At 22.2% G+C, this 15,186-nt stretch overlaps 3 protein-coding genes across 5 annotated transcripts; 2 read left to right on the forward strand and 1 right to left on the reverse strand.

Annotated features, from left to right (window-relative positions):
* The first annotated feature begins 300 nt into the window (after window positions 1-300).
* Window positions 301-10,435, forward strand: LOC113218800 (dynein heavy chain 7, axonemal-like). The gene is made up of 2 exons (XM_026440984.1): window positions 301-936; window positions 3,028-10,435. Exons 1-2 carry the CDS (start codon window positions 309-311, stop codon window positions 10,389-10,391), a joined length of 7,992 nt encoding a protein of 2,663 aa, XP_026296769.1. The 5' UTR covers window positions 301-308; the 3' UTR covers window positions 10,392-10,435.
* A 141-nt stretch (window positions 10,436-10,576) lies between these two features.
* On the forward strand, window positions 10,577-12,933 carry LOC409547 (NSFL1 cofactor p47). 3 transcript variants are annotated; one of them, XM_006561074.3, is made up of 5 exons: window positions 10,577-10,872; window positions 11,286-11,718; window positions 11,816-12,104; window positions 12,228-12,431; window positions 12,510-12,933. In XM_006561074.3, exons 1-5 carry the CDS (start codon window positions 10,771-10,773, stop codon window positions 12,637-12,639), a joined length of 1,158 nt encoding a protein of 385 aa, XP_006561137.1. In that variant the 5' UTR covers window positions 10,577-10,770; the 3' UTR covers window positions 12,640-12,933. The 3 variants fall into 3 exon arrangements, with proteins under 3 accessions (XP_006561137.1, XP_026296771.1, XP_026296770.1); XM_026440986.1 differs by having other exon boundaries at window positions 10,580-10,872; window positions 11,383-11,718; XM_026440985.1 differs by having other exon boundaries at window positions 10,834-10,903.
* Window positions 12,934-13,280: 347 nt separating this feature from the next.
* On the reverse strand, window positions 13,281-14,705 carry LOC102654384. Its single transcript, XM_006561075.3, has one exon. It carries the CDS (start codon window positions 14,613-14,615, stop codon window positions 13,317-13,319), a length of 1,299 nt encoding a protein of 432 aa, XP_006561138.2. The 5' UTR covers window positions 14,616-14,705; the 3' UTR covers window positions 13,281-13,316.
* Between the last annotated feature and the right edge of the window lie 481 nt (window positions 14,706-15,186).

The following is a 15,186-nucleotide window of genomic DNA, read 5'->3' on the forward strand; positions in this document are numbered from 1 at the left end:
AACTTATTATGTACCATCAAGAATTCAATCAAACTATTTGTTTAGATTTTGAAAATTTAAAAACAAAAGCATTAAATATACCAAAAAATCCACAATTTTTAATTGAATTAATTGATTATATTTCATTTGCATCACAAATATTAATGAAAGAATTAGAAAATAAAATACAGTACTCAATATATATGTTAAACATATTATCAGAAATAACAATTTTATCACATAATCACATTCAATTAAATAAAAAAACTATTAATTGGTTGTATGAAATTAAGCCAATATTTAAACAAAGTAATACTTTGTGTGAGGCAATGAAAAATGAATTAGAAGATGATATACAAAAAAGAATAAATAACTTAAATATTAACATTGACAATATTATTCCTCAACTTGATGTTTTAAATAATATGGATGATATAAATAAAATTGAAGAATATGTTGAATATTATAAAAATCTTCTTAAACAAATAAATGAAATTAATTATGAAATGCAAAAAATTAATAAAGAAGAAACATTATTTAAATTTTCTGAAACTGAGTTTTTAAATGTAATTGAACTACATGAAATAATCATATCATTTTATGATCTTATTTATATTATTTATCAATGGCAAAGAGATCATTCTGTATGGTTAGATGGCCCTTTTGAATATTTGGATACTCTTATTATAGAAAGCAAAACATTGAATTACTTTGAAAAAATTACTGAAATGAACAAAACATTTAAAATAAAGATTAAAATGGACACAACATTGAACAAACATTTTAAATTTTCTGGAATTGCAGATGATCCAGATCCAATGCAACAACCTGCACCATTAAAATTATGTTGGCAAGCACTTAATAATATAAATGATTTTAAACATTATCTACCATTAGTAATATGTATGTGTAATCCGGCTTTACAAAAACGACATTGGATAGAAATGTCTGCAATATGTAAGTTTAATCTTATGCCTAATGCAGGAACTAGTTTAAGAAAGATTATTTCATATAATTTAATGAATGATATTGAGAAATATAAAGCTATTAGTATAAGTGCTAACAAAGAATTAGAGATGCAACAGAAATTAATGAAAATGATTAAAGAATGGAATAAAATTTCTTTTGAAATAAGTTTTGATAAACAAACTGAAATGAATACATTTTCTAATTTAAATGACATAGAGTTACTATTAGAAGATCATCTTATAATAATAGAAGAAATGAAAACTTCAAATTTTGTTAAAGAAATAATTTCACCAATGACTGATTTTTTTATATCTCTTACTAAAATTCAAGAAATTATTAATCAATGGGATTATATACAAATATTGTTATTTTCTTTAAATTCTACTTTTTGTCATCCTAGCATAGAAGTACATTTATCGGAAGAATTTTTTTTATATAAAAAAACCAAAGAAAATTTGAAAAATATTCAAGATAAACTCATAAAAACTCCCATTTTTGCAGAAGTTAGTAATACAATAATTTCAAAATCTTTACTTGATATTATTAAAACACTTGAATATATATACCAAAAATTAAAAAATTATATAGAAACTAAAAGATTATATTTTCCAAGATTTTATTTTCTTTCTGATAATGAAATAGAAGAAATATTGTTTAAACCTTACAGTTTACAAACATCAAATATGTATATACAAAAATGTTTTGAAAATATACAAAAAATAAAAATTAATAAAGAAAACTATATTTATTCTATTTTTGGTGATTATAATGAAGAATTACATTTAGAGAAATCAATTTTACTTAATATACAATATGATCATGAAGAGAAATGGTTGACATATTTTGAGAAAGAAATAAATTCCACAATAAAAAATAATATTTTACAATGTTATGAAATATTTAGTAAAACATTTGCATACAATAGCATTATAAATTTTCCAAGCATGGCAATTGTTTGTTCTTTTCAACTTTATTGGACTAGTGAAATATACAAATGTTTTATATCATTTGATTTTAAAGTTTTAAATTTTTTACATTCAAAATATATTAATCATTTAAATAGTTTAATTAATGAATTAAAAAATTATTCAATAAAAAGATTGAGAAATTTATTAATGACTTTAATTGTTATATTAATTCAACAAAAAGACATTATTAAATTATTATTAGATAAAAATATTTCAAAATCTACAGACTTTGAATGGATTGCACAGTTACAATATTATTTAGTAGAAAATTGTATAGAAATATCAACCTTTGATATAACTATAAAATATGGATATGAATATGGTTATTACAAACAATGTATAATTAATACTCCTTTGACAGATAGATGTTTTCATACTCTTATGCAAGCATATAAATATCATTTCTTTGGAGCTATTGTAGGACCACCTGCTTCAGGAAAATCAGAAACAATTAAGAGTTTAGCAAAAGCTATTGCAGTACAATTTCATATTTTTAATTGTACTAATATAATATCTTATGACTTTTTATCTCAAATATTTAAGGGATACATTTCTTCTGGAGCATGGCTTTGTTTTAAAAATTTTGAGACATTAAAAACTGATTTTCTATCAAGAATTACACAAACTCTTACTTCTATTTTTCAAATTATAGCAACAAATTTAAAAGTCGTAATATTTGAAGGTTCTTCATTAAAAATAAATCAAACTGGACATGTTTGTATTATCACAAAGTTAGGTCTTTTTAAATATTCTAATTTACCAGATAATTTAAAAGTGTTATTTAGATCAGTATCTATGATGATACCAGATATGAATAGAATTGTAGAAATTAAACTTTTTTCTGGTGGTATATCTAATTCAAAATTATTAACTTCAAAATTAATTACATTATATAAAATATTTTCTGAACAATTGTGGTGTCATTCATGTAATATTTTTAATTTATATTCTATAAAAGTAATTGTTAAAACTATAATTTATTTAAAAAAAAACTTCCCAGATGAAAATGAAATTGTATTACTTTTACGTTCATTAATTGATATTAATCTTCCAAAACTTTGCAATATAGACATACATATTTTTAGAAATATAATTCACTATATGTTTCCAGATATCTTGCTGTTGCCTCCTAATTATACAGTATTTTTAAAAACTCTTGAAAATGTATGTATATCCAAATCTATTTACATTCATGATATTTTCAAACTTAAAATTATACAAATATTTGAATTAATGCATGTTCATCAATCTTTAATGATTGTTGGCAATCCTTTTGTTGGAAAAACAGAAATGTTAAATATTCTTCAAATTGTTTTACAATTATTATATAAACAAGGTATTGAATTTGGTATTAATATAAAAATAGAAACAATTGTTCCAACTACAATTGACATTAATTATCTTTTTGGTTATTTTGATAAAAAGATGAAAATTTGGAAGAATGGAATATGTTCTAAAATATTTAATTCTTTTTCCAAAAATGATCCTTTTGATAAAAGATGGATAATATTTGATGGATCTTTAAATACTATATGGATTGAGAATTTATATTCAATTCTTGATACAAATAAAATATTATATTTAACATCAGATGAAAAAATTAATATGCAAAATTCTATATCCATTATCTTTGAAACAATAAGTATGGAAGATATTTCTCCTGCTATTTTGTCAACTTGTGGTATAATTTATATTGAATCAAATTCTATTGATTGGAGACCTTATGTTAAAACATATTTTTCTAAGCACAATATTTATGATAAATATGAAGAAGTTTTATATGAGCTCTTTGATTGGATAATAAATCCTTGTTTGGAATTTATTCAAAAAAATTGTATTGTAACTTTAGCTATTGGTCATTTACATTATATAATATCAACTTTAAATTTATTTGAAATGTATTTGAGAGATGCTCTATCAGAAAATACAGAAGAAAAAGAAAAAATTACTCATTTTTTAATATGGGCACAAGTTGCACTTATATTATCTGTAATATGGGGATTAGGAGGAAATTTAGATATAGATTCTCATATTAAATTTAATAATTTTTGTATTTCACTTTGGAGTGGAATAAACAAAAAATATCCAAAACCAGAAATAATAAAGAATTTTGAAGTAACATTACCTCATGAAGGTTTAATACAAGATAATTTTTATATCTTTAAAGGTGTTGGTAATTGGAAATATTGGGGAAGTATTGATATATTAAAAAGTGAAAAAATTTTAGAAAATTCTGATTGTAATGAAATTTTTGTACCAACAGTTAATACAATGAAATATAATCATATAATTTTAAAACATATAAAATACAAAAAACCTTTTATTATCTGTGGAAATGTATCTATTGGAAAAACTTATTTAATAAAAATTTTATTAAAAAATAAATTACCAGAAGGAATATGTTCCAATTTATTTAATTTTATTTCTTTAAGTACAGCTGCCAAAACACAGCAATTGTTAATCTCAAAATTAAATAAAATTAGGAAAAAACATTATGGACCTCCAAAAAATCAATTTTGTATTAATTTTATAGAAGATCTTAATATACAAAAATATGAATATAAATCAGAAATAAATAATATTTTGGATCTTATTCGACAATATTATAATTATGGTTATTTGTATGATATTAATGAACTTGATAAAATTTTTATTCATGACATTATGTTTTCACTATCAATTATTTCTAATACCACAATTAAAATATGTCCTAGATTTTTAAGATATTTTAATCTATACACTATGTATGAACCTTCTGTGGATACTATATTTAGAATATTTTCAAATATTCTTTTTAATAATTTAAAAAAAAATTCTTTTACTGCAGATATATTAAGTACTGTAACTAGTATAACTAATGCTACAATTGATATATATAATTTTTTAATTAAAATTTTAAGACCAATACCTACTAAGTTTCAATATCAATTTAGCATAAGAGATATAGCTAAAGTTATCAATGGATGTAGTCTTCTTCAAAAAGAGTCAATAGAAACTAAAGTTACTTTTATGCGACTTTGGGCTCATGAAATATGGCGTGTTTTTGGTGATCGAATATTGGATAATAATGACAAAGAATGGCTCTTTCTACAAATTAAAGAAATTAGTAAACGATATTTTAAAGATTCATTTGAAACAGTTTTCGATTATTTACCAAAGTTTGATAATAAAATTACAAAAGATAGTTTTTATTATTTAATGTTCGGTTCTTTTATAGATACAAAAAAAGATAGAAATAAAAAATATGAAGAAATTAATTCTATTGAAAAATTAAAAAATAAAATTATTGTTTATTTAAATGAATATAATAATATTAATGTCAAAAAGCATATCGATATTGTAATATCACAATATGTTTTAGAATGTTTAATAAAAATTTCAAGAATTTTGATCATACCAGGTAGTAATTTATTAATCATTTCTAGTTTAGGATCTGGGAGAAAATCCTTAGTGACTCTTGCTGCTTTTATGCAGCAACAAGAATTATTTGAACCTTCTGTACATTCTTATTGTAATTTTAATATGTGGAGAAAAGATATAAAAATGATTTTACAAAAGTTTGCTAACTTAAGACAAGATTTTACAGTTTTCTTAAAGGATAAACAAATTGGAGAAAATTTTCTTCATGATATTTGTTGTTTATTGGCTACTGGAGAAATACCTAATCTATTTTCTAATGAAGAAAAATATAATATTATTGAAATGATACGTTTACATGCTCAAAATAAGAATAAAAATGAAGAAATAAGTAATCATGCTGTAATGAATTATTTTTTAGAGCAATGTAAAAGTAAACTTCATATTATAATTTGTTTTGCTACAACAAATAATCAAATAAGATTATATTTACATAAATATCCGGAATTAATAAAATATTGTACATTAAATTGGTATGAAATGTGGCCAACAGATACACTTATGCAAATAGGTTTAAAATATATTCAAGATATTGATATTGGAGAAAATATAAAAACAAATGTAATTAAAATTTGCATACAATTACATAACTATGCAGAAGAAGTAAGCATTATATATTATAAAGAAACTGGTACAAAAATTCATGTTACATTATCTACATTTTTACATATGTTAAAATTATATGTTCATCTGATATGTAAAAAACAAAAAAATATCATTACAATGAAAAATAGATATTTAATAGGTTTAGAAAAGATAAAATTAGCAGCCCAACAAGTAGAAAAAATGAAAACCACATTAACAATATTAAAACCACAATTAGAATCATCTGCTCAGAAAATGATTATTACAATGAAAGAAGTGGAAAATGAAAATATTAGTATAGAAAAAGCAACTGCTATTGTACAAGAAGAAGAAGAAATAGCAAATAAAAAAACAGAAATTGCTTCAAAATTGAAATTAGAATGTGAAGCTGATCTAGCTGTAGCAATTCCAATCTTAGAAGATGCTATTGCTGCATTAAACACATTAAAACCTACAGATATTACATTGGTTAAAGCTATGAAAAATCCTCCTGATACTGTTAAACTAGTAATGGCTGCAATATGTGTGATGCTTAATGTTCCTCCAGATAGAGCTATTGATACAATTACAGGTAAAAAATATATAGATTACTGGAGTCCAAGTAAACGCATTTTAAGTGATATGAATTTTTTACAAATTTTAAAAGACTATGATAAAGATAATATTTCATCTAATATTATACAAATTATTAAAAAAACATATATAACAGATAATAATTTTAAACCACATATTGTTGCTAAAGCATCAAGTGCTGCAGAAGGTCTTTGTAAGTGGGTATGTGCAATGGTATCTTATGATGAAGTTGCAAAGGCAGTGGCTCCTAAAAAAGAGAAATTGCTTATTGCACAAAAAGAATGTAATGAAGCTGAAGCTTTTTTAAATAAGAAACGAAAAACTCTGTCTACATTAAATGTTAAACTTGGTGATTTAAATAACAGTCTTCAAGAAACATTGCAACAAAAAATAAAATTAGAAAAAGAAGTAGAAAATTGTACTATTAAACTTCATAAAGCAGAAAATTTAATAGCAAGCTTAGAAGGAGAAAAAGATCGTTGGATGCAGCTTGCAGAAAATCTTAAAACAAATTATGATAATCTTGTGGGAGATATGATATTAACTTGTGGAATTATAAGTTATATAGCATCATATAATATTGTATTTCGTAATAAAATTGTAGAACAGTGGAAACAATATATAAAAGATTTAAAAATATCATATAGTAAAAATTATAATTTAGTAAATATGCTTGGAGAAGATAGTAATATAAACTATTGGTATTTTTCAGGTTTACCTAAAAATAATTTTTCAGTCGAAAATGCAATTATTATGAATAATTCCAAATTATGGTCTTTATTTATTGATTCACAAAATCAAGCAAATGAATGGATTAAAAGAATTGAAAAAAAAAATGACCTTAAAATTATTAAACTTACTGATTCTAATTATTTATCAATTATTCAATATAATGTTGAAAATGGTATTCCTACATTAATTGAAAATGTAGGAGAAGAATTAGAAGTATCATTAGATCCTTTTCTTTTAAAAAAAATTTACAATATTGAAAAATTTTCATATTTAGATACTGGTTTTGGTATTATAAAATATTCCTTTGATTTTCGATTATATATTACAACGCGATTGCTCAATCCTCAATTTTCATATGAAACATTTAGCAAACTTACAATAATTAATTTTTCTATTACAAATGAAGCTCTTCAAGATAGACTTCTTGATTTTATTATTTCCAAAGAAAAGCCAAAATTTCAAGAAAAATTTGAAGCTTTACTTATAGAAGATGCTAATAATAAAAAAGTATTAAAGCAACAGGAAGATATTATTTTAAATATTTTATCTTCTACAACAATAAACATTCTTGAAGATGAAATTGCTATAAAAAGTTTAGATACATCAAAAAATCTTTTTTTAAGTATTATGAAAAAACAAGAAATAACAAAAACAATGTCAATGAAAATAAATAAATTTCGAAATACTTATGTACATTTTGTTAAATATTGTGCAGATTTATTTGATATATTAAATATTTTGCCATATATAAATCATATGTATCGGTTCTCTTTTGCATGGTTTATGCAATTATATAGAGAATCAATTAAAGATTCAAATAAGAGTACTATTCTTGAAAAGCGATTAAAATATTTGAAATCTTCTTTTACTCATAGTTTTTATTCAAGTATTTGTAGATCTTTATCAGAAAAACATAAAATATTATATTCTTTCTTATTATGTTCTAAAATTCTATTGAATAATCAACAAACAAATGAAAAAGAAATTAAATATTTTATAAGACCAAGCATAAATCATATTAATACAATTCCAAATTTTAAATTTGATTGGCTTCCATATAATACTTGGATAAATATTTATAATCTAAGTAAAACATTTCCTTCTTTTTTCAATCTTGCAGATGATTTTTGTTATAATAATAAAGTTTGGAAACAATATTATAATTCTGAATCACTTGAAGATCATTTGATACCAGAACCTTGGAATAGTACATTATCTACATTTCAAAAACTTATTCTTGTAAAAATTTTACATCCTGATAAAATTGTAATACAAATTATGCAAATGATAAAAAATATATTAGGAAATATACAAAATTATTCTCTTAAAATGAAAATATCTCAATCATATGCAGAATCTAATCATTTAACTCCACTTCTATTTATTTTACCTACTTGTATAACACCATTAGCTCTTATTTCTACATATGCAAAAACTAAAGGCTATTTATCAAAATTTATTTCCTTATCTATGAGTAAAGGTCAAGAAGAAAAAGCTGAATTTCTCATACAAAAAGCTCAGAAAGAGGGAAATTGGATATTTTTACAAAATTGTCATTTAGTAACTCATTGGATAACTTATCTTGAAAAAATTTATGAAAATTGTAGCACTTTCAATGTATCTTTAAATTTTCGATTATGGTTATCTAGCTATTGTACGAACAAATTTCCAATTAGTATCTTGCAAAATAGTATAAAAATCATGCATGATTATCCTTTAAATATCAAAGAAGCATTATTGAATATTTATCAATCTGAACCTATAATAAATAAAGAATTTTTTGAAGGTTGTCCTGGAAAAGATAAAATTTTTTTAAAACTTCTTTTTGGAATATGTCTTTTTCATGCAGTTATACAAGAAAAAAAAAATTTTAGGATTCAAGGATGGAATGTACCATATATCTTTGAACATACTGATCTTAAAATATCTATTATGCAATTAAAAAATTTCATAAATAATACAAATTGTGTACCTTTTGATATTCTTCTATATTTTATTGGAGAATGTAATTATGGAGGAAAAATTCAAGATGAATTTGACAGCAGATATTTAAAACATCTTTTAAATGATTATTGTAATTCTAACATAATTGAAAATGGACAATATATGCATTCAAATAATATACAAAAATTAATACCACAAAGATGTGAATACTTTCATATAATTGAACATATTAAGAAATTTCCATCAGATTTATTACCTCAAATTTTTGAATATAATAAAAGTAGTGTTATTACTCGAAATACTATGATAACTAAAGAATTGGTATCATTTCTTTCATATATAAATTCTCCAATTTCTTTATTAGATGAACAAATACAGGAAAATCAAGTATTAATTTTAATCAATGATATTAATGATAAATTATTTGATTCGATTAAAATTAATGAAATTGAAGAAAAATGTACTTCTATGCCTAAAGAACCTTTACAAATAGTTCTTCTGTATGAAATTAAGTCATTAAAATATATTTTAAAAATTATAACGGAAACATTAAATACTCTAAAATTAACATTAAATGGTTATCTTCCTTTTACGGATTCAATAAAAGAATTTGCTGAAGAAATCTATAAAAATAAAATTCCAAAAATTTGGAAAAAGATACAAATCAATATTTTTGCCGAAAATTTAGCACATTACATCGATAATTTATTAAAACATGCAAATTTTATTAAAAATTGGATTAATCAAGGACGTCCTACAAATATTTGGTTTGATGCATTATTTAATTGCAAAATGTTTCTTTCTGCAATATTATTTACATTTTCTAAAAAATATAATATACCTATTGAAGAAATTGCTTTTTATTTTGAAATAACAACGAATAAAGAAATCGAAGAAAATGTTGATACATATTTAATTTGTGGATTGTATATATGTGGTGGTCGATGGAGTTTAGAAAAAAATATGTTAGTCGAAAATTTTTCAAATGAAATCTATCAAAATATGCCACCTACATATCTTAAGTGTTCACGAATAAAAAAAAATATACAAGAAACATATATATGTCCTATTTATATAACTGCTGGTCAACATATTGATAGTATTGAACTTTCTTCAAAGAATTATATAACTAGCATACCATTGAAAACTAATATATCTCCAATTCATTTTATAAAATGCGGCACAGCTTTATTTTGTCATATACCAAAATATCATACATTATAATGTTAAATAATTATATAAAAAATAAAAAAAATTTTTTTTTAATATATATGTATAATTTTTATAATAATATTTACTAATATGTTTAAAATACAACAAACAAAATAAATTAAATTATATCAAAATGATATAATTGTAGAAATAATTAAAAAATTAAAAGTAAATTAAAATATATATTTAAACATTTCGCGGATTCATTCACTGTGTATATATCCGGTTCAGTTCCATATAAATGGAAGGAATGACAGGTAAATTGAAGAAATTGACGTAAAGTTGAATTAACTGAACAAAGGAAATTATTATAAGAAGGATTTTGAAAGCTACAATAATTATCATAAGCATATATTGCTATATATTACGAGTGGTTTAATATTTCCTTTCAATGGAGAACCATGACGAGTTAGTTTCGCAATTTATAGATACAACTGGGGTTGAACCTGAAGAAGCACGATTTTATCTTGAGTTATCTAATTGGCAGCTTGAGGTGAGGCAGCATATTTTATTTTAATACGAAGGTTATAATTTTAGACTATTATAACTATATTTTTTCATTGATCTTTAATATTAGCTTTGTAACCTTAAATTTATTAAATTTTAATATTCTTACAACTCACAATTCCGTACTTTTAATAATATTTTAGAGCATAACTATTGCTTTGTTACTGTTTTAAAGGCTTGTTTTAATTAAAATATATTTCACAACATATAAATACATAATAATAATGTTGCAATGATATAATTAAAGTAATTAGATTTTTATTTTAGAAATTGAATAGTATATTTAAAAAAAATTTATTGTCATAAAATTAATTCTTTAATAATTATTAATCATAGAATTTATTGTTAAATATTTTATTTTATATATCTTAATATATCTGTCAATTTAAAATATTTTAGGTTGCTCTTGACACATTTTATTATCCTCTTGCTTTACCTTCATTGTCTAATGAACCTACTGAAGGTACATCAGAAGAAGAACGTACTGATATTTCAGATAAAAACGCAGGAAGTGTAAAATCATCAGAAATGGAAGGAAAATCATCAAAAGAAAAAATAAAACCAAAATCTAAATTTGCAATGCTTAGTGATCTTAAAGATAGAGAGAGTAGCCCTGAGGATGAAGAAGGCCAAGCATTTTATGCTGGTGGTTCTGAACATACTGGACAACAAATTCTAGGACCAGGAAAGAAAAAAGATATTGTTAGTGATATGTTTAAATCTTGTCAGAGACAATCAATTGCTGTAGAATCAAAACCAAGTGGACAACAAAGACCAAACACCTTTAGTGGTACTGGATATAAATTAGGTCAAACTAGTTCAGATACTGAAAGTAAATGAAACTATTTTACAACAAAATAAATTATATTTATATAAATAATTATTTTGTAACAAATTATATTATGTTAAAATAAATATTTTTTTTACAGTTGTTACTGCTACAACATCTAATAATCAACAGACAAATTCTGGATTAATTACTTTGAAATTATGGAAAGATGGATTCACTATAAATGATTCTGAACTTCGATTGTATAGTGATCCAGAAAATAGAGAATTTCTTGAGACTATAAAAAGAGGTGAAATACCAGCAGAAATACGTCAAGAGATACAAGGTACTGAAGCACGACTTGATATGGAAGATCATCATCATGAAACATATGTTCCTCCAAAAGTTAAAGTGAAAGCTTTTAGTGGAAAAGGGCATATGTTAGGAAGGTACATTTTAATACATATTAAAAGATTATTTTTTATGAAAAAATAGTAATTAGTATATTTTATGAAAAAATTATTTTTTATATATTTTTTATATTTTATATATTTTTGATAATTCTTTTCTAGTCCTTCTCCAGCTACAGTTGGTATGACAATACCAACAGATCTTGCAGATCAAGCAGCAAATGAATCTCAGGCAAAACAAAAATTAAATTTAGATGAATCAAAACCTGTGACAACATTACAAATTCGTCTTGCTGATGGGACTAGTGTAAAAGCTCAATTTAATTTAACTCATACTATTAATGATTTGAGGCAATATATAATAACGTATCCTTTCTTATATAATTTCATCTGTATTAAGAAAATTAATTTATTTTTATATATTATTCTTTAATCTTTTCTTAGTATGAGACCTCAATATGCTATGAGAGAATTTAATTTATTAACAATGTATCCTACTAAGGAACTCACAGAAGATAAAACTATTGAAGAAGCTGGTTTACAAAATACAACAATAATTCAACGACTGAAATAAATGTCTTCTTTCTAGAGCCTTAATTATGGAAGTTTAAGTGATGTATTGATTAGAGAATTCTTAAATATACATTGAAATATTTGAAAAACACATTTCAACACATTTTAGTAATTGAATGGCACTTTACTATCGTTTATTTTAATTTTAAGTACAGTTTTTGTTGTATAATGTTATTTTTTCTAATACAAAAAATATTTTATTAAAAACAAATCTATTATTAAAATTTCAATTAACATAAAGTAAAATTACAAAACCTTTGTAAAGTTTGCAATAAAATCATTCAATTTATATGTATTTATTATATATAATTTTTATATGTGTGAATAACTAGCACTTAGTAATAAACATATAAAATTTCTTTTTAAATATAGTACTAAATAAGTTATGAAAATGTTTTTATACTATTTCTTTTGATAAATAAAGTATTTAAACTAAAAAAAATGTATTGCCATGTGAAAAGTATTTAATACAAAAAATAATATTAGGAAAAAATATTTATATATAAATCATAAATATTAAGAAATTAATAATTATGCAATATAATAAATTTTTATATATATAATATTATATTCTTATATTTTTATATATTCATTTATATATGATATGTATAAATGACACTTAAAATTAAATTTTAAATTAAATTTATTTTATAAATATATTAAATCATTTGCTACTTTTTAAAAGAATTTATTTTCTAATATAAATTTTCTAAATTGTGAATTTTGTATATCTTCAATGAATCTTAAAATTGAAGTATCTTCAACATTTGTTTCTGAATTTGATTTTTCGAAACAATATTGATAACGATTTAACGTAATTAAATCTTTTCCAATCGCTCGTGTATATATATTTTTTTTTTTTAATACTTCATGCATATTATAGATATAAATTGGTTGACTATCAGGAATACTTGAATCATAATGTAATTTTTTAAATATCATTAATGTTACATTTCTATTGATTAGATTGTCTGTTTGTTCTGTACAAAAAGTTAATGTCTTTAATTTATAACGATCTGCTTTTAATCTAGATCTTTTAAAATCTCTCATTAAGTCTGTAAGGGAATGATGATATCTTAAAACTATGTATTCATCCCAAGACAATATAATGACATACATAACTTTATTATATGTACGATACAAACAATCTGCTTGTATCAAGTTTTTTATTATAGTAGGATGAGTATTGGGAAAAGGAAAATTCCATGGCACTACTGTATACGTAAATTTCCAATATGGGTTTTGAGATTTAGATAATTCTTTAAGTTTACTATTATATTCATTTGGAATACCAAAATCATATACTATAAAATTATCTACACCAATTATATCATGAAACTTTATAAAACCAATCATTTGTAATAATTGTATTGGTTTTGTCAATGGTGGTGTAATGCATATTGCAGTATTGACATAATTTAAAGAATGTGATTGACTTTTGATTGGTAATATAGGCACATTATTAAGATCTGAATTAGATTTTACAAAAAACATTATTCCTATTGGTATTTTATTTTTGGTGTACGCACAATAAAAATGATATCCATTATAATTAAAATTTTTATCAATATTTGCAATATTTAAATTATCATCTATTAAGAGATAACTAAAATCTCCTAAAATTGAATTAGTTTCATTTTCAAATAATATTGCACATTGTATATTTTTAATATTATTTGATGAACCAAAACCTATTACTTGAATTTCATTATCATGTATATTATATGCAGAATAAACATATAAATCATTATCTAATCTTTGCCAAGAAGAAAGTGGTTCTTCAAATTTCATGTCAAGTTTTGTAAATATTGGTATATTATTTGTACAATTTATTTCATTTTTTTGATTTGGCTTACCAAAGTAATTAAAAACTTCTAAAACATATCTTAACTTGTTATATTCATGTCTATAAAATAATAAAGACACAAGACTCATTATAGCAATTATTACAAGTGCAGCTTGATAGTATTTTCGCATATTTCAAAATCTAATGTAAGAAATGATAAAATAATTTTATCAATTAATATACAGTACTTTATAATTTATTAGATTATCTCAGGCATTGATAGAATTCTGAAACAAAAATTTTATTCAAATAATTAGATATTGTTGTTATACGAATTTTATAAATTTAAATTTATTATTAAAAATAATATATTTAAATTTTTTTACTTAAATAATCTACTAAAAATAATATATTTAAAAATTTTAGATATTGAGATAGACTTTGAGATATTGTATATTATTTTTGAAATATTTCATATATAATTTAATTTAATTTATAATTTACCATTGAATTTATGATTTAATAAATCTATAAATCTATAAATCTATTTTTTACACTGTTTTAATATTAAGAATATAATCTTAATAACTTTCATTTAAAAAACGTTACTAAAGATTAATTTAAATGCTCAATAACTAAATGAAAAGTATGAGGTTAGTAAATTTTCGCGCCAATTTTTGAAACGATCGAAATATAAAATATATATATAAAAAATATTTATTATTCATTTGAATTAAATTTATTAATATTTCTATATCTTTA

The sequence above is a fragment of the Apis mellifera genome, linkage group LG5 (genome assembly GCF_003254395.2).
Source record: "Apis mellifera strain DH4 linkage group LG5, Amel_HAv3.1, whole genome shotgun sequence".
Lineage (NCBI taxonomy): Eukaryota > Metazoa > Arthropoda > Insecta > Hymenoptera > Apidae > Apis > Apis mellifera.

What these genes read in the sequence shown, in the direction of transcription:
- LOC102654384 (XM_006561075.3), bottom strand. Translation starts at nt 14,615, where the DNA reads ATGCGAAAATACTATCAAGCTGCACTTGTAATAATTGCTATAATGAGT.
- LOC409547 (XM_006561074.3), top strand. Translation starts at nt 10,771, where the DNA reads ATGGAGAACCATGACGAGTTAGTTTCGCAATTTATAGATACAACTGGG. An exon ending in AACTAGTTCAGATACTGAAA is followed by an intron (nt 11,719 to 11,815) that starts GTAAATGAAACT and finishes TTTTTTTTACAG; the next exon opens with TTGTTACTGCTACAACATCT. An exon ending in TTGAGGCAATATATAATAAC is followed by an intron (nt 12,432 to 12,509) that starts GTATCCTTTCTT and finishes ATCTTTTCTTAG; the next exon opens with TATGAGACCTCAATATGCTA.
- LOC113218800 (XM_026440984.1), top strand. Translation starts at nt 309, where the DNA reads ATGAAAAATGAATTAGAAGATGATATACAAAAAAGAATAAATAACTTA. An exon ending in GATAGAAATGTCTGCAATAT is followed by an intron (nt 937 to 3,027) that starts GTAAGTTTAATC and finishes ATATGTTTCCAG; the next exon opens with ATATCTTGCTGTTGCCTCCT.